General features: G+C 37.1%; 1 protein-coding gene across 1 annotated transcript in view; it reads left to right on the top strand.

Moving 5' to 3' along the window:
* The window catches only part of AQR (aquarius intron-binding spliceosomal factor), an 81,714-nt gene extending 63,950 nt beyond the window's left edge, over window positions 1–17,764 (top strand). The window contains exons 28-35 of the mRNA XM_027971654.2: window positions 313–384; window positions 1,378–1,565; window positions 2,267–2,438; window positions 4,256–4,426; window positions 6,553–6,638; window positions 11,227–11,401; window positions 12,084–12,197; window positions 15,440–17,764. Coding sequence (XP_027827455.2) covers window positions 313–384; window positions 1,378–1,565; window positions 2,267–2,438; window positions 4,256–4,426; window positions 6,553–6,638; window positions 11,227–11,401; window positions 12,084–12,197; window positions 15,440–15,751 — 1,290 coding nt within the window. The 3' untranslated portion in view covers window positions 15,752–17,764. The remainder of the gene's footprint in view (window positions 1–312; window positions 385–1,377; window positions 1,566–2,266; window positions 2,439–4,255; window positions 4,427–6,552; window positions 6,639–11,226; window positions 11,402–12,083; window positions 12,198–15,439) is intronic.
* Window positions 17,765–18,631: the final 867 nt, after the last annotated feature.

Below are 18,631 nucleotides of genomic sequence, written 5' to 3'. Positions count from 1 at the left end.
AGGATAAAACCTGATGAGAATAAATCTAGAAGAAATTGGGCAGATAGAAGATTCACAAAGAATGAAATTTCCTTCAGTTGGAGCAAGACTTGATTTTTCATTATTTTATGGACGTGCAGTGCCTAACATTCCTGGAAATGAGTATTCAGGCACAATGGTAAAGAAGATCATGAACTTTCTGTTTGAATGATTTGTGTGTTATTTTTATCTGAATTATTTGAGAGGTTTGGGGATGCTTATTACAGTCATGGTGGTAGCTGTTTGGGTTTCAAACTGTCTGTTTCACAAGCTTTCTTTTTCTCCATTTCTCAGTACGACAACATTTTGATGGAGGAAGCTGCTCAGATTCTGGAGATAGAAACTTTTATACCTCTTCTTCTACAGGTAAGATACCGAAATTGAGACAAAGTAGAGGCTTAAGAATTCTGGAGGATGGAGTCAGAAAACTAGAGTTTGGGGGTGCTGATTGCTATGATTATGTATTCTCCTTAACTTCATGATGTTTAGTATTCTATTTTAAGTATGTAAACTTTAATCTATTCACTGGTTATTGAGTAGTTTGTATTATTTGGGAGTACTATTTAAAAATTCATAGTTTGTCTGTAAGTTTTGAAAAGACAGCAATTTTTCTCAAAAAAAAAATACATTTTTATGCAATTTGGAGGGAAGACGAGCTTTTTTTTTCATTTCTTTTAGAGTTGTTTCTGGAATTATTTTTGATATTTGATATTATTTTTCTTTATTTTATACCTGAAATTTTTTAGTTAAATGATTATGTTTAAGGATGTTTTCTTATTGTACAATAATCTTTACTATGGAAGCGTTAAAAAAAATGTGGAATTCCTAATTGAGGAACAAAGGCTCCTGTAATTTATAGATAATTTCTGAAAGTTGTTTTATAAAGCCAAGTTATCTGGTATTTATATTTTATCAAAATATGTTTCAAGAAACGAGACATGTAGAGTAGGAAATTGAAGTAATAGAGTAGGAAATTAAAGAAGGTATAATTTCTGCTGCCTATAGTTGTGATACAATTTGACATCTTTCCATTTCCCTGCTTGAGCATCTGTTTCTTTCTGTGCACCCTTTGCCTGATTAGGACCTAAGCCTCCCAGACCGCTTTGGGTTACCCTGTGTAGGGTGAGTCCATGCCTGCCTTCTCAATCCCTCCAGCCTCACTCACACACTGTCAGCCAGTGGTATCCATGCAAGTCATTCTGTAAATTTTCTAGATTCTTCTCTGTGAAACTGGTGAATGACAAGAATTAGTAAACTGTTAAAGCCATCCTGTGAATAGCAAGAATCTTGTGCCATGAATTGAAGATTAACAGGGTACTAGAATAATTATTTTGCCATTTCCCCACTTTTTATTCCTAGAATCCTCAGGATGGTTTTAGCCGACTAAAACGCTGGATTATGATTGGTGATCATCACCAGTTACCTCCAGTCATTAAGAACATGGCCTTTCAGAAGTATTCAAACATGGAGCAGTCCCTCTTCACTCGCTTTGTCAGGGTTGGAGTTCCTACTGTGGACCTTGATGCCCAGGGGAGGGCCAGAGCAAGGTAAAGGACACTGGGCAATGGGAGACGGGAGCAGGGGACTGGATGTTAGGGAAACTACTCCTGTTTAAGGACATCAGTTCCATGATCCAACTATTCGATAGCATCTTCTGTATAGACTCTTAGCACTCTCTGCTATCTAGGAACTTGCCTGGATACACATCCACAAATTGGGAAATACCCTTATTGCCTTCAGCGTGGGTTGTGAATTGAACAAATGAGTTCCTTCATTTTATTCATTGAGATTAATTTAAGTGACTTATAAACTAAGGGCCTGCTTTCATTGTTACCTCCTTTTTCTTCATGGCCCCAAAAGATATATGATTAATAGCACTTTGAAATCTAAAGCTTAGAGATGAACAAGAAGAGAACACACTAATTCTTATTCATAAAATATGTAGGTTCCCTCTCAGAGAGTTACTTGTAGTACTTGTAGTTGACTTTCTTATTTAAGGAGTAAAGATAGCGTTTACCTTAGAGAACATAATAGAGTTATCATTTCTGTAATATCATCAGTCTCCTGATTTGCTTGATGGTAGAGAGACAAAGGTTGCAAAAGCATTATTGCTAAAACAGTGAGCACAACGTAGGTACTATGAACTTAACAGGAAGAACCCAGTTCCTCAGACACCCCCTTAGGCATATGAGAAGGGAGCGTGCACTGCTAATGTTTCCTGTTCGGGCGGGGGGTTTGTCTTTGAAAGCTTGTGCAACCTCTACAACTGGCGGTATAAGAATCTAGGAAACTTACCCCACGTGCAGCTCTTGCCGGAGTTCAGTACAGCCAATGCTGGCTTGCTCTATGACTTCCAGCTCATTAATGTTGAAGATTTTCAGGGAGTTGGAGAATCTGAGCCTAATCCTTACTTTTATCAGGTAAGAAAAAAACAAGAAACTTTTAAGTTTATTTTGTATTTTCCTGGCTTACTTGCTATCTGAATTAGTATTACTGAACCATTTAGCCAACCACTGAATAAAGGAAAGTTGGATTTCCACCTCACAGACAACACATACTTTTCTGTTTCAAATGGATTAAAGATATATATACCAAAGAAAAGAAACAGTGAATATACTAAAAAGAAGAAAATATTGGTGAATATATAATGTTGGGATGAGAAAGGTTTTTCAAGCTTACAAAATCTAAAATCATAAAGAAAAATATTGATTTAGAACAGAATTTATTTTCATCATTTAACAAACAAGAATTAACAGCCAATAGAAAAATACAATAAAGACAAGAATATACAGTTCACAAAGATACATGTATAGCAAGTATAAATCACTGGAGCATATTTTCACCTCTGTTGGGTTAGGTTTAGGAAATTCTGTACTCATGCAATGCTAGTAGGAAAGTTATGTGGTGGACATATTGTTAGTACTTATTAAAAGCAATATGGTTACTTCTATGAATTTATCCTTTAAAAAATAGACAAACTTGCAAAGACTTATATGGTAAAATGTTCATCACATCTTCTTTTACTGCAAATTATTTTTGAAAAGAAAAACAACCTAAATGTTATCAATAGGAATTAATTACACCTTTACCTATTCCATATAATACTGAATAGCCACTACAGGGAGAATTTTTATGCTATCAGTTCAGTTCAGTCGCTCAGTCGTGTCCGACTGTTTGTGCCCCATGAACCGCAGCACACCAGGCCTCCCTGTCCAACTTCGGGAGTCCATCCAAACCCATGTCCATCGAGTCGGTGATGCCATCTAACCATCTCATCCTCTGTCGTCCCTTTCTGCTCCTGCCCTCCCTTTCTCCTCCTGTCCTCAATATTTCCCAGCATCAGAGTCTTTTCAAATGAGTCAGCTCTTCGCATCAGGTGGCCAAAGTATTGGAGTTTCAGCTTCCAACATCAGTCCTTCCAAAGAACACCCAGGACTGATCTCCTTTAGGATGGACTGGTTGGATCTCCTTGCAGTCCAAGGAACTCTCAAGAGTCTTCTCCAATACCACAGTTCAAAAGCATCAATTCTTCGATGCTCAGCTTTCTTTATAGTCCAACTCTCACATCCATACATGACCACTGGAAAAACCATAGCCTTGACTAGATGGACCTTTGTTGGCAAAGTAATTTCTCTGCTTTTTAATATGCTGTCTAGGTTGGTCATAACTTTCTTTCCAAGGAGTAAGCGTCTTTTAATTTCATGGCTGCAATCACCATCTGCAGTGATTTTTTATGCTATATTAATGAAAAAATCAGGTTGCAAAGTATCCCACTTTGTTTTTTAAAAATAAGACATACATATAGAAATACGGACAGATAATTACCACATATGCTCTGTTCATGTATCATTGTTAATTTAGGATAAGTTGCTCAGTTTTATGAGAGGTATTCACTTGTCCGAGATAGTAACGTGTCACTTGTTGAGGTGTGATGAACGAGCAAATTGTACTAGTTAACTGTTTTCTCTACGTGTGCTGCGTGCTTGTCACTTCAGTCGTGTGCAGCTCTTTATACTATGGACTGCCAGGCTCCTCTGTCCAGGGGATTCTTTAGGCAAGAATACTGACATGGGTTGCCCTGCCCTCCTCCAGGCGATCTTCCCAACCCAGGAATCCAACCTGCGTCTCTTAGGTCTCCTGCATTGGCAAGCAGATTCCTTATCACTAGCCTGGAAAGCCCTGAGTTTTGTCTATAAAGGGAAATAAATGCACAACATGATTAACGTTTTCATTACAGAATCTTGGAGAGGCAGAATACGTAGTGGCACTTTTTATGTACATGTGCTTACTTGGCTACCCTGCTGACAAGATTAGCATTCTGACAACATATAATGGACAAAAACATCTTATTCGTGACATCATCAACAGACGATGCGGGAGCAATCCATTGATTGGAAGACCGAATAAGGTAATGTTCTCTTATTCATGTTGTTGGCGAGATAGAAAGATTTATATTTGAGTTATTTATGTTGTTCCACTTTGTTATCTCCTTTTAAAATATGCAAGAAAATTAAATAATAAGAACTCTATAAGTTATTCTCTGACAGTGTTGTTGATTTACTGGGAATGTCTGTCTCACCTATCACATTGAAGATTTTTGTTGATAGTAACCAGAAATAACTGTTTCTAAAGCTTTTTGTTGGTAAAGGATATCTAATTGTATATGTCCTTTACAATAGAAATAGGAATTGTAGCATTTTTTATCTTGTTTTACAAGGGTATGATTCATACTGCTTCTTAGTGTGTGTATCTCTGTGTGCATGTGTACACGCATAAGAAAGTGTTTCTTTTGGGGACAAAGGAAAATCAAGAATAGTCAGACCTTAGGATTTTTTTATTACTTTTTTTGTTTCTTACGTGATACGACAGAGTGATATCAAATAAAAATGTAGATCCTTGATTTTATTAATAAAAGTTAGAAAAATTAGAATAACAAAACATTAATATAGTATTAGTAATGAAGAAGTTAGGACTTTGGTTGTGAACGTAGCTGTATAAAGCTCTTTCATCTTTTCTTGGAAATCATCCGCAAGTAAGGGGAAAATGGGAGGGGGGAAAACAAGTGACGCTTTTAGTGAGATGACATGTAACTAAAGGTCAGGAAGGAAACGTAGGGGAAGAGAGTCGAGGGGATCAGTCTTGAAAGTGATACACTGTCTGAAAGTGAGTGGCATACTTTCAAGTGTAAGAGCCACATTCCTACTCAACAGTGGATGTGGGTATTGGGGTGAGCAGAAGCCTTTCAGGTCCCAGATTGGTTCAAAGGAAACTACAGGTGAACAATATTTGGGAAAAAAAAAAAAAAAGACTGTCTCTGTAGTAGCAGTGGAGGACCATCTGTTGTGAAAACCACTGAGCCTTTAGGAAACAGTTCTGCTCATCCCAGCCTGTCTTCTTTATTAATACATAGCTAATCTAAGAAACCCACTTAATCAGTGGTGAAATAGAGGGGAAAAGGAAACTAGCACAAGCTCAATTTATAAATGAGGTAAAGAGCATCAGAACACACTAATTGATAAGATAACATACTCCAGAAAGCATGTTGGCCTAGAACAGATGAAAATTTTGAATGCATATTTGGGTATGAATTTTAAAATGCTTAATGAAGTAGCCACTTCTGTAAGGGAAGGCTACAAAACAAAGAAATTGAAGAACCCAGGAAGACAGAAAATGGGAACTAGCAGAAAGTAAAATAAACTCAGAGATGGAGACAAAAGGAATGGGGAGGAACAGACACTGTGGAACATTCCATAAGGGACATAGAGAGTGAAAATGAAAAACTAATAACTTTGAAATATAGGAAGTTCAGAAATATAAGAATCTCTATCTCTGTTCTTTTACTTATAAGTAACAAAAAAAACTTAATAAGGAAAGTTACTCTTTCTTGTATCAAGAATATAAAAGGGATACTAGTTATATAATTCAGAGAAGGCGCTGGCACCCCACTCCAGTACTCTTGTCTGGAGAATCCCATGGACAGAGGAGTCTGGTGGACTGCGGTCCATGGGGTCGCAAAGAGTCGAACACGACTGAGCGACTTCCCTTTCACTTTTCACTTTCATGCATTGGAGAAGGAAATGGCAACCCACTCCAGTGTTCTTGCCTGGAGAATCCCAGGGACGGGAGACCCTGGTGGTCTGCCATCTATGGGGTCGCACAGAGTCGGACACGACTGAAGTGACTTAGCAGCAGCAGCAGCAGGTGTATAATTAACAAAGGGGGTCCCTGCTTTCATGGGGCTGAGAAGTCTAGTAGAGGGAAGACTGTTAAACCACAAATAGTTACATCGTTATCCACAGAGTTAAAGATGAGTGCTATAAGTGTGAGTAACGTAGGGACATAGCCTGATCTGGTTACCATGGTTTATTTCATAGGGTTCGTTTACTTGTTCCTTCAGTTCCAACTATATAGTTATATTCTCTTGGGATTGATTATTTTAAGGATAAGATTTTTATTTCTAGCATATTATTTTAATGATCTCTCAAGAGTTTTTGCTTTTGAAAGTATACCACGTTCCCCTTTTTTTCCTCCCAGGTGACAACTGTTGACAGATTTCAAGGTCAACAGAACGACTACATTCTTCTGTCTTTAGTACGAACCAGGGCAGTGGGCCATCTGAGGTATGTAAGGAAGCATTTTTATAGTAGTGTTGAGTCTTACTGTCTGCTTCGATTTTGAGCTTTCATGGCTAAGCAGCTTTCAAGTTTAAAGTATAGTTCATTGTTATGGCAATTTTTGGTGCTTTTTGTTGGAATGTAACAGTATCATATTCTTTGTGTAATCATTACCATTGCTTCTGAATTTTTTGAATCTTAAATATTTTAGTCATTTTAACTTTTTTCTCTTCAGGAGCATTCAGGGATAGCATTTGATCATTAAATATTATACACACACACATATATGTATATATATGTATCCTATATCTGTTTGAAATTTAATGTAAGAAATTAAAGGAGGTAAAGTGGTAAAAAGTCTCAAGTAAATTTTTCATTGCACGGAATTTCTGACTTTACCCGACACAGTCTTTTAGCTCAGTGTTAGAGAGGATAAAGGAGCCATTTGTTCTCTCAGGATTAAGAATTGTCAAAACAAACAGTATTTTTATCATTTATTGTGATGTATTTATGTGCTGGAGATTTTGTGGGAATAATATCTCCTTATTACAAAGCAGCCATTTAGTTTTATATAAACCTTATCTCATATGACTATAGCAAAACTGTAAGGAGAGTTCATTTTATTATTTTACTTAATGGCTATAAAAAGAAAATTCTGTATGCTCTCTTAATGTTGTGATTAAGTCAAGATCTATTTGGTATTTAACCCAGAGTGCTCATGTTCCACTAAGCCAATAACTTTTATATAGGAATAAACAAAAGATGTAATGTTTCAATAAATAATTTCAAGACTATAGCATTCTAAAATACAGTTTATTTTTACTTAAGTGTCAAACGTGTTTTTGGAGACTTAACTTTTCCAAAAAGTTCCATTTCCACATTGAAATTTATAGCTGCTGCTAAATAGGGTATCATTATGATTTACCTAATTAAAATCTCTCATCCAAGCTCACAGTATGAAGACGAGAATACCGTTCCTCCTCTCCCCACCTTTTCTCTTACTCTGTAGTACTTTTGTCTTTTTCACATTCCCATGACTTTATTTCTATGCTGTTCTTTACCTGACTTTTCTGAAAACTCAACTAAATAAAGAGAAAGATGATGATAATAAAATGCTTATAAATGAAGGCTTAACAAAGTACCTGATTTCATTATTGTCTCACATATCCAGCTTTTCTTTATCCAAATAAGTTAATCTTCTTTATATCTACCAAACTTTTGTTTTGGAAGTTCAGCTTCTTCGGTGGCTGCTGATGATAGTGATGGTAGTTTTATTAAAGCACAGAGGGGGGGGGAAACTTAATTTACCAATCACCTGTAATTCAGCTTTCCAGATAGTTTAGGTATCTTAGTGAGAATTTTATGAAGCTCCTCATAGAATTTTTTGGTTTGTAGATGCAATCTTTCATGTCTTTGTTTTTCTAAGAAGCAGTAAAATATTTTGTCTTTCAAATTCAAGATACCAAGGAAACCTTCCATCTTCCATATTTTTCTTTTTAGTAGCATCTTTATTGAGATATAATACACATGCTGTACAATTCAGTGTGTAAATAAACTGTATTTTTAAGTGTACAATTCAATGATTTGTATATAAATAAACTGTATTTTAAGTGTATAGTTCAGTGATTTTTTAGTATATTCATAGTTATACAACTATATTCACAATTTTAGAACATTTTCTAAAATAGTGAGAGACCCTATGCCTGCCAGCAGCTACTCCCTTCCTCTCCCCCTCAAGTCCTTGGCAACCGCTGTTCCACTTTGTCTATAGATTTGCCTGTTGTGGGCACTTCATGTAAGTGAAATTGCTTAGCATAGTGTGTTCAGGATTCATCCATGTTGTAGCATGCGTCAGTACTTCATTCCTTCTAGTTGCTAAATAACATTTTGTATTGTGAATATTTTATGCTTTATGTACCCATTCATCAGCGGATGGACAGGGTTGTTTCCACTTTGTGACTGTTTGGACTGCTGTGAACATTCATGTACAAGTTTTTGCGTGAAAGTATGTTTTCCTGTCTCTTGGGTGTAGACCTAGGAGTAGAATTGCTGGGTCTTGTGGTAACTCTGTCTAACCCTTTAAGTTAGTGCCTGCCTTATTTCTTTTACCCGTCCAGGATAGGAGCCAGACTATTCAGCTTTGGATCCAGAGACCTGTTCTGGGACACTGTGGAGCTGTTCAGAAGCTAGAATAGTGAGACATTTCTGGTCCCTTTTCCAACATTCATTGTTCTTGTCCCTACTGACTTGAATAGCCCAGCTACAAATAGAAATGCTTGTGACTCGTTCAGAGCAAGTCAGTGAAACTGTCCCCAGCCATCCTCTGGAGATCATGAAAGAAGGTAGCAGTTCCCATTGCCCCAGTTTCAAGATACAGCTCCAAGGAACCCTATCTCTTCATGCTGCCACCCTGTTCTTTTTTTGCCTGGTAGTTTGTTATGTTTGTGGTGTGTGATCATTCATTTAACAGGTGCTCTTAGATCCTTCTATTATTTGGCAGTATGCTAGGTTCTTGATATATAATGGTAAGTCTAACATTCATTGTCTCTGCCCCCATGAAGCTTAGAGTCCAGTGGGGGAGACATTAAACATGTCTTTGGGAAATACCTACATTTGATTCTGCAGAAGATTGTAGTCTGTACAGTGGAGATGAGCTTGGTAGAGCCACTTAACTGCACTGCAGTTAAGGGACCGGAGGGTGGAGCTCCTCAGGGGAGCGAGTTCACTGTCACTGCAGTAGCGCTCTGGCTGTGCTCCGCTTAGAGACAGAGGCTTCTGGATGAGGAGAGGAGAACTGAATGGAGTTTCAATACTTGTGTGAGAGCTCATGCTAAGTATCTCTAGCACTGTACCTCTAGTTACTAGTTTCGGAACCACCCACCTATGGCATGACCCCTTGGGCTTCTAAGGAAGGTGGAGGAAGTAAAAAACAATTTGACTTGCAGTAACCTAAAGATAACATTTCCTTCAAGAATCCAGTGTGTCACAAATGTAGAAATTCATCAGAACTTCTGTAAAAGGGTATGCTTTCTCCTTCCACCTAAATGAACTTCTCTTAGTTTGGGTTGGTGGGGTATAAGGATTGTACACCCCCAATATAACTGCTGTTATACACTGATGTTGTACAGTTCCTTCTGATAAGGGAAACTAGATCCTTATCAAGGCCATAAAACAACAGAAAATGAGACTGAATAGAGATACTCCCCAAATATCTCACATTATGCAGAGACAAAGAAAAGCCATTTGATAAATATTTCAATTCCCAATTCTCTGTCTGGTTATTATATGATCTTTGTAACATTTGGTCCCTATAATACTCTTTAATACTTTCTTTCAGGTATTAGGGATGCTTATACCAGATTTTATTATTATTCATAAACATCTTCTCTTTTGTAGAATACTCACAAATTTAAATAGCCATCCAACAGCATCTTAGGAAAACAAAGTATCCTCCATATTGAAAGCTAAAACCATATTTTCTTACTAAAACACATTGTAACTAATATGAAATAATGATGCGAAATCAGGCTTACATAGCTACTCTTTTATTGTTTTTTTCTTTTTACAGTAGATCCTTGTTGGTTATCTGTTTAAATATAGCATTCTATATTTGTCAATCCTAAACTCCCAGTCTGTCCCTCCCCACCACCCTTTTCCCCAGGTAACCACGAGTTCATAATCTGTTCCTATTTTGTAAATAAGTTTGTTTGATTCAGGTAAATTCAGTAAAGAACATATTATTTCTAAAAGATAAAGGAAACTGCCATCATTCATCATTTGGCCAGCTACCTGTGTAGCTGAAGCAGGCATTTTGGCATTTTTATCACTGTTTATGTGAACACTGAGACCTATTATAAGCCAGGGATTGGGCGTAGGTACTAGAGTAAATGCATGAATAAGACATGATATTATTATGTTATATCATATCATCATATTGTGTTTATGTTTGTATTGTAATTACTATTATTATAAATAAGTTTAAAGCAGTGTGATTATGATCATAGGAAGTGATCATAAAAAGCAGGAAATAAAATTTGACCTATTAACCTTGACAGAGCATGGGAATTTGATGGGTGAAGTAGAGGAAGGGCTGGTTTGGATTGACTTAATGGTGGTGACACAGTAAATTGGTAACTAACAACTGAGCTATTTTTGCTACTTAAACTTTTTTTTAACTTCTTATTTTATATTGGAGTATAGTCAGTTAACAGTGTTATGATAGTTTCAGGCAAAGGAACTCAGCCATCCATATACATGTATCCATTCTTCCCCAAACTCCCCTGCCTTCCAGGCTGCCATATAACTTTGTATTTAAACCTTTTAAATCAGTGCATTGGTTATTTTGTGATTTCCCCCTACTCTCTCCACTCAAAAACACTTAGAAGTTGGTAATAAAGCATTAACTTCTTACTTGGTTAACTAGTTACATAGCACTGATTAACTTAATGTTTATCCTGTTAAGTTTTTAAGAAACCTAACTCTTTATTGCCACAGCTTAACAGTAATATTTAGTAGAATGTTTAAAAAATAAAAGGCTGCATAAATATGTTTTTAATCGTGATATATTTTAATTAATTTTGTTTGTTTCTCAAAGGGATGTCCGTCGCTTAGTAGTTGCCATGTCTAGAGCCAGGCTTGGACTTTATATCTTCGCCAGAGTATCCCTCTTCCAAAACTGTTTTGAACTAACTCCAGCTTTCAGCCAGCTCACAGCCCGCCCACTTCATTTGCATATAATTCCAACAGAACCTTTCCCAACCAGTAGAAAGGTAAGACTTCTTTCTCCATTGTGTGGGGCAGCATTTCTTACAGGTGACTGCATTGTTTGAGAGCACCACATAGGTCATCTGATCACTGGTTTAGAGTGTTCCTTACACTAAGGAACTGAATTAGATCTTCTTTGTAAAAATAATATCAGCTATCACAGTAAGGAAATCCTTATTGGACTCTAACACTTACATCTTAATATCCTCTTACTGTTCTTATGTCCTCCAAACCCTAACAGTGTTCATACTTAAGTTGGAGGCATGAACTTCTATTGAAGTGTTATCTTTCAGTGGTTTTCACTATATACTTAACTTTCTTTTTCTGTTTTTTAAAATTTATTTTACTGAAGTATAGTTGACTTACAGTGTTGTGCTAGTTTCTGGTATACAGCAAAGTGATTGATTTATACATATATATACATTCTTCTTCATACCTTTTTCCATTATGGTTTATCATGGGATATTAAATATAGTTCCCTGTGCTATACAGTATATTGCTTATCCATTCAATATATAATAGTTTGCATCTGCTAATCCCAAACTCCCAGTCCATACCTCCCTCACCCATCCCCTTGACAACCACAAGTGTGTCTGTCTGTTTCTTTCGTAGATAAGTTAATCTGTGTCGTATTTTAGATTCCACATATAAGGGATGGTTCTTAACTTTCTTTCTGCCTTCTTCTAGAATGGAGAGAGACCATCCCATGAAGTACAGATCATAAAGAATATGCCCCAGATGGCAAACTTTGTATACAATATGTATATGCATTTGATACAGACCACACATCATTATCATCAGGTAAGTTTTCTCAGAATTGACTCATTATTGTTCTTGCTGTAGCCTTTTCTCTGTTGGCAAATAAATCTTTAAAGTACTTGATTATTCCTTGTGAGACACCAGCTAAACCAAAGTAGATTACTATTCATATACCATCCATATTTTAAAAACATATTTTATAGCTGTAATCTGGCATATAATAAATTCCACATATCTAAAGTATCTAATATGATATGTCCTGGTGTTTGTATGTACCCATGACTATATTCGAGATAATGAACATATGCATTATCCTCCCTAGAGTTTTCCATGTACACCTGAATAATCCCTCTCATCCCTCACCAGTTCCTATTCCACCTTCTCCAGGAAACTGAGGATCTACTTTCTGTCACAATAATTAGTCACCATATTTTAGATGTTAATAGAAAGAGACTCAAACAACGTGTACTCTTTTTCCCCTACCTGTTATTGCTCAACATTATTTTAATATTCATTTGTACTTCAGAATGTATCAGTAGTCCTTTTCCTTTTATTGTTGAGTAAGTAATCCATTATACAGATATGCTAAGTTTACCCATGCATCATTGATGGACATTTGGGTTTGCCTCCAGTATTGGCTCTTATAAATAAAACTACTATGAACATTCTCCTACAAGTCTTTGTACCTTCTCTTTGGTAAATTTCTAGGAGTGGAATGGTTGGGTAGTATGGGAAGTATGTATTCGACTTCTTTTAGGAAACTGCCCACCTGTCTTACAAAGTTGTTGTCGTTGGTCAGTTGCTAAGTCGTATCCATCTCTGCAGCACTGTGGACTGCAGCTCGCCAGGCTTCCCTGTCCCTCACTGTCCTGTGGAGTTTGCTCAAACTCATGTCCGTTGAGTCAGTGATGCCATGCAACCATCTCATCCTCTGTCACCCTATTCTCCTCATGCCCTCAGTCTTCCCCAGCATCAGGGTCTTTTCTGATGAGTGGCTCTTCACATCAGGTGGCCAAAGTATTAGAACTTCAGCATCAGAGCTTCCAGTGAACATTCAGGGTTGATTTCCTTTAAGATTGACTGGTTTGATCTCCTTGCTATCCCAGGGACTCTCAAGAGTCTTCTGTAGCACCACAGTTCAATTCTTTGGCACTCAACCTTCTTTATGGTCCAACTTACATCCATACATGACTACTGGAAAAACCATAGCTTTGACTATATATAGTCTTACAGAATTGTACTATTTTATATTCCCACCAGCAGTGTGTGAGTGCTCACACATACCTATGCTTGGTCTTCTTTATTTTAGCATTCCAGTAGGTATGTAGTGGTCTCATTGTGGTTTTGATTAGCGTTTCTCTAATAACTGTTGATGACCATCTTTTCACGTGGTTATTTGCCTTCTGTATATCTTCTGTGAGGATGTGTCTGTTTAGATCTCTCACTCTTTGGGGTTGTTTTATTATTAAGGAGTTTTGAGAGTTTTAAATTTTAATCTGACTACAAGTTCCTCATCAGATGTTTGTTTTTACAAATATTTCCTAGTCTGTGACTTTTTTTTTTTTTTTTCATTTTTAGGTGTCTTTCAAGTCCCAGTATATCAAGTTGTTTCTTTGTGATTCATGCTTTTTATGTCCTAAAAGCATTTAGCATTACCCAAAGTTATGGTTTTATTCCAGTGTTTCATTCTAGAAGTTTTATAGTTTTTTTTTTAATATATTTATAAGTATGATACATTGTGAGTTAATTTATTTGGTGCAAGGGTTGAATTTTTCTCATTTGCATGTGAATATACAGTTGTTTCAACACCATTTCCTGAGGAGGCTGTTTTTTCCCTCTGTTCACCTGACTTTTTTTTTTTTTTTTGAGATTAAAAAAGCAATTTTTCAAATTGAGATCTAATTGACACTTAATTTTCTTTCAGGTGTATAAAATAATGATTTGAAATTTCTATTCATTGCAAAACAATCACCACAATAAATCTAGTTAATATCCTTCGCCACACTAAGTTACATGTTTCTTTTTTTTTTCTAATGTTGAGAACTTTTAAGATCTTACCTTGTGGTCTTAGTAGAAAAAAAAAAATTCATTGACTGTGTATGTGAGAGTCTTATTTTTGGGTTTCTGCCTTGCTCTATTGATCTTTGTGTCTTTCCTTTTGCCATTACACTATCTTTCTTAGAGTTTCTTTACAGTAAATATTGAAATTAGATAATATGAGTCCTGAAAATTCCCTTGGTGGTCCGGTGGTTAGGAAGGACACCACGCTTTCACTGCCAAGGGCACAGGTTCAATCACTGGTCAGGGAACTAAGATATTGCATGCCACACCTTACAGCCAAAATGATGATAATGGTAGTGTGACTCCTTCAGTTTTGTTGTTCTTTTCCAAAATGTTTTTGCCTATTCTAGTTCCTTTGCTTTTCCCTTTACATTTTTGAATCAGCCTATCTCTTTCAGTCCCTAGAAAAAAGCATGCTGAGGTTTTGATGAGGATTTTTGAGTGTTATTGCTTAGGATCAATTTGGGAGAAATTAACATAACAATAGTTAGTCTTCCTTCCCATGAGTATGATATCCCTCTCCACTATATTTAGGTCTTCTTTGAATTCTCTCATCGGCGTTTGGCAGCTTTCAGCCTGCAGCCTTCATACATATGTTGTTAGTTTTATCGCTAAGTATTTCACATTTTGTGCTCCCATTGTGAATATGCTTCTAAATTTTTTTCAGTTTCCAACAAGAGAAACAAAATTCCTAAAGAAAGAAGCCAAGCCTTAGCTCTAGAAAGGGAAGCCGGGTATATAGGGCTGCTCCAGTGCTCCGGTTAAGTGGGACAGAAGCCCTGTGCCTGCTGTTCTCTCCCAGCCTTGTCTCAAGGCTTGGTTCATCCTCACCCTCACAGCGCCCGTTGATTGAAGTGGGCCCTTTCTTGAGTTGGTGTGCCAGTCAGTCCTAATCAGCCACTCTTTTCCAGTGTTTATAATAAGTTCCTTCATGAAAAAATTTAATTGCTTTTGATATTGGTTTTTCTCCCCGAAGATTTAATATATATTATCTTCTTATTATCTGATATCTGTGTCAGCATATTCCATGGAATCAGCAAAACCTAGGCCATTATCATCAGAGTTGTTACCTCTGCAATATAAAACAGCCCTCAGTGTTTTGGAGCTTTCTAGAGTGACAGTATCTATTAGGAAGATAATGCGAGAGCCTAACTTTATAAGCCAGGTGGGTTTTTTTATTATTATTATTCATTAATGTTTCCCTCTTTTTTTTCCTTCATCAGACTTTATTACAGCTACCACCTGCTATGGTAGAAGAAAGTGAGGAAGTTCAAAGTCAGGAAACAGAATTGGAAACAGAAGAAGAGGCCATGCCTGCTCAAGCTGACGTTGTACCTGATAAAGCGACAGATGCCAGCTCCAGTCAGGAAACCTCAGCCTCTGAGACTGAAACCACCCCCGATCAGACCGGAGCCAGCTCCAGTCCAGAGGCTATTCCTGCTGAGTCTGAGATCCCTGGCACAGGACTGGTAACTGTACCAGCGGAGAATAACACCCCTCACAATGTCACATCCACTCCCAGAGAAACCGAGTAGCCAAGCTGTAGCCCTTCTTAGAGAGGACATTTCATTAACAAAGTCGTAGGTAAAGTTACTTCTTGTATTTTATATATGCTTCTGCCATTATAATGGCACTGGTGAATATTCAGTCCTTATTTTTGTTAGCTGATTGTCAATGTTTGTCTTCTTGGATATATTAAAAAAGAATGTATGTGTGTGAACAACTCCAATTTTATTTGTTCAATCAGAAGAGTGAATAACCATTCCTTTGCTATTTTGATCATTAACTATGTCTGTAATCATACCCACATTAGAAGAATTTTGTGTGGAATAGTAGTTCACATTTTTAGTGAACTTCTCTAAAAAAAAAGGATAAAATGTACTGGAATTAACCATAAATGACCTTAAGCAAGTATCCAAATTGGGGAGGAAATCATTTCTTCTATCATAGTGTGAGATGATCAGATCATGTTTCTTTCTGTCCTTCATTTCTTTGCTGTCTTCTTGGTGGAAAGGCATTAACTCTATAGGATATAGGTTACTCCAGTCCATCAAAGAGGGCATGTGTTTCCTTCCCCCAGACCTCAGAATGTGTTAGAGTCACCTAGAATGTCTATTTATTCTTGAGGCTGCTCCAGAACTAATGAATCAGAGTCTGGAGGTTAGAGCCCAGGAGCCTGCATTTTTATGTTTACAGGTGCTACACCATTAACATTTGAATTGCTAACTGAATGACATTGGATTAGTCTGGTGAAGACGGAGCCAAAATTCATCATTCAGCTAAGCAAGAAAAATCTGGCAAATCCATCTGGGCAGGAGCAAAGGTCCAGGGTGCAGGCAGTGAAAATCAGTGAACTTAATTAACTCCTGTATTCATGATGGATTTCTCCCAACACAGAAATTCTGAGTTTTCTGTCTTGTTTAGTTCTCCTGATAGATAGCCAGCTACAAGGAGACCGCAAGGTAAAATGTACTTCAGATTGGGAAAGCAGCTATACTAGGACCTTGCTACTCAAGTGTGCTTTGCGAATCAGCAGCATCAGTGTTGCACTGAAATTTGTTAGAAATGTGAAAGTCTGGGCTGTAGCCCAGGTCTGCTAAATCTCAGTCCACATTACCACAAAGTCCCTTGGTGATTCATCTGCACTTGGTAGTTTGAGAAGCACTGTACTGAGATTACTGTGCTGTCCTCACATGAACCAGAGGTAGAATAGTGATTCTGTGGTGGTAGAATTTACAGTGAGTGTGACTTATGTTTTCTGACAGTGAACCTGTACTTACAAGGTCCCTGGGCACGGTGACCAGAGAAGAGATGGATGTGTGTGTGGGGAGGGTGAGATTGCCCACCGGTTCTCTTCCCCCTTTCCGCATCTGCTGGGGTAGCTAGGGGACACATTTCCGCTGAGTTCTCCTCCAGTGTATCTACCTTGAGGCCTGACCGTGCCCAACAAAGTTTTGAAGAATTAAGGAAGAATTGGCACAGTGCCAGTGAGATGCTTCTCTGGTCTTCACATTTCAAAGGAATGAATTTGTCAGGAAATTAAACCCAGAAAGTCAAGTCCCTAATGTTTTTGAGTAACTAGTGTTAACTTTACCAGTCTATGGTGGGTATAATTTAGACTCTCATCTTGATGCTTCCCGCAGCATCAACAATTGTGTAAAGATTGGATGGGCCGGGGGAAAATGAAAGTGATAGGATAATGAGGAGAGTGAAATGCCAAGGAAACTAAACTCAGAAATCCACCTCTGTTTGTTAGCAGAGCCAGGATGGCACCAAATGGTCTGTTACATAATTTATCTGGGTATAAGAATTTGAAAGCAGGTGTTGTGGGCCTCACCTAGCATGAGGACTACTCTCAGAATTATTTTCATTTGTGAATATATAGTATCAGGCTAAGCAAGAGGGAAAGCAGCTTTACCGTATTACTGTCTTTCCTAGAAAAGATTGATTTTTCCCTCTAGCCTTTAGAGGATATGAATCATGGTACCTGAAACCAAAATAAGCAAACTGTTGTGCTGTCTTTCCTTAAATAAACCATTTCCCTAAGACTTTGTCTAACTCGGTGACTGAACTTATTTATCTGCCGCCTGATTTTTATCACTAAAAAGAAAAATTTAACTGGAAGGTAAATAATTTCTTTGCCTTCGTCAAATTAAGAAAGAGATGATGAAAGTGGGACTTGAATTATTTTAAATTGTTTGTTCACTAGAAAGGCCAGTGAATTGCAGTTGACTATAAAATTGTGGAATTTTTATAGGAACTTAAGAGAGCTTTTCTTATTTTAAATAATGAGGAAACTGAATCAAAGGTTCTTAACCAGGGTCACAACCATGGGAGACTGGGGTAGAATCCAATTTATAGACTAGGGCAGTTTTTTGCCCTTTTTTTTTTTTAAGTCAACCACACATGAGTACTTGCTTCATAAATGTAAAAGTTTTCTATTTAACTTGCAGTTACTACAGACACAGGTATTTTTGCCAGGTAACCATTTCAGGTTAATGTTCCCATTGCTCTGCATCCTGTTTTTCATATCTGAATATGTCATGATTTTGGAGTTTATTTTTAAAAGCAAACCAAAAAGACACATGCCAAGAGAAATAGCATGAAATGAAGCAATTCAAGTATTTAGACTTTTTCCCACAAAATGCTGAGTTAAGAAAGTTCATTACCAGCAGTTGAGAATAAATAGCTGTATTGATTTGGGCAAGTGAGTGGAAAGATCTAAATATTATCAGTTCCCTTGAAGTTAGTGTGATGATAAAAGATATTTTGCTAGATACTGAGAGAAATAGTACTAATGGACCATTTGTGCTCTTATAAAAAACGAAGTTTTTTATGATCAGGAGACAGCATGATATTGTAAAACAGACATTGGATTCATCCAGTCCTGCCTGACTTAAATTTTACTTCGTTTG

This window comes from Ovis aries, chromosome 7 (genome assembly GCF_016772045.2).
Source record: "Ovis aries strain OAR_USU_Benz2616 breed Rambouillet chromosome 7, ARS-UI_Ramb_v3.0, whole genome shotgun sequence".
In the NCBI taxonomy this organism is placed as follows: Eukaryota; Metazoa; Chordata; class Mammalia; order Artiodactyla; family Bovidae; genus Ovis; species Ovis aries.
This window is presented reverse-complemented; position numbering and strand designations above follow the sequence as displayed.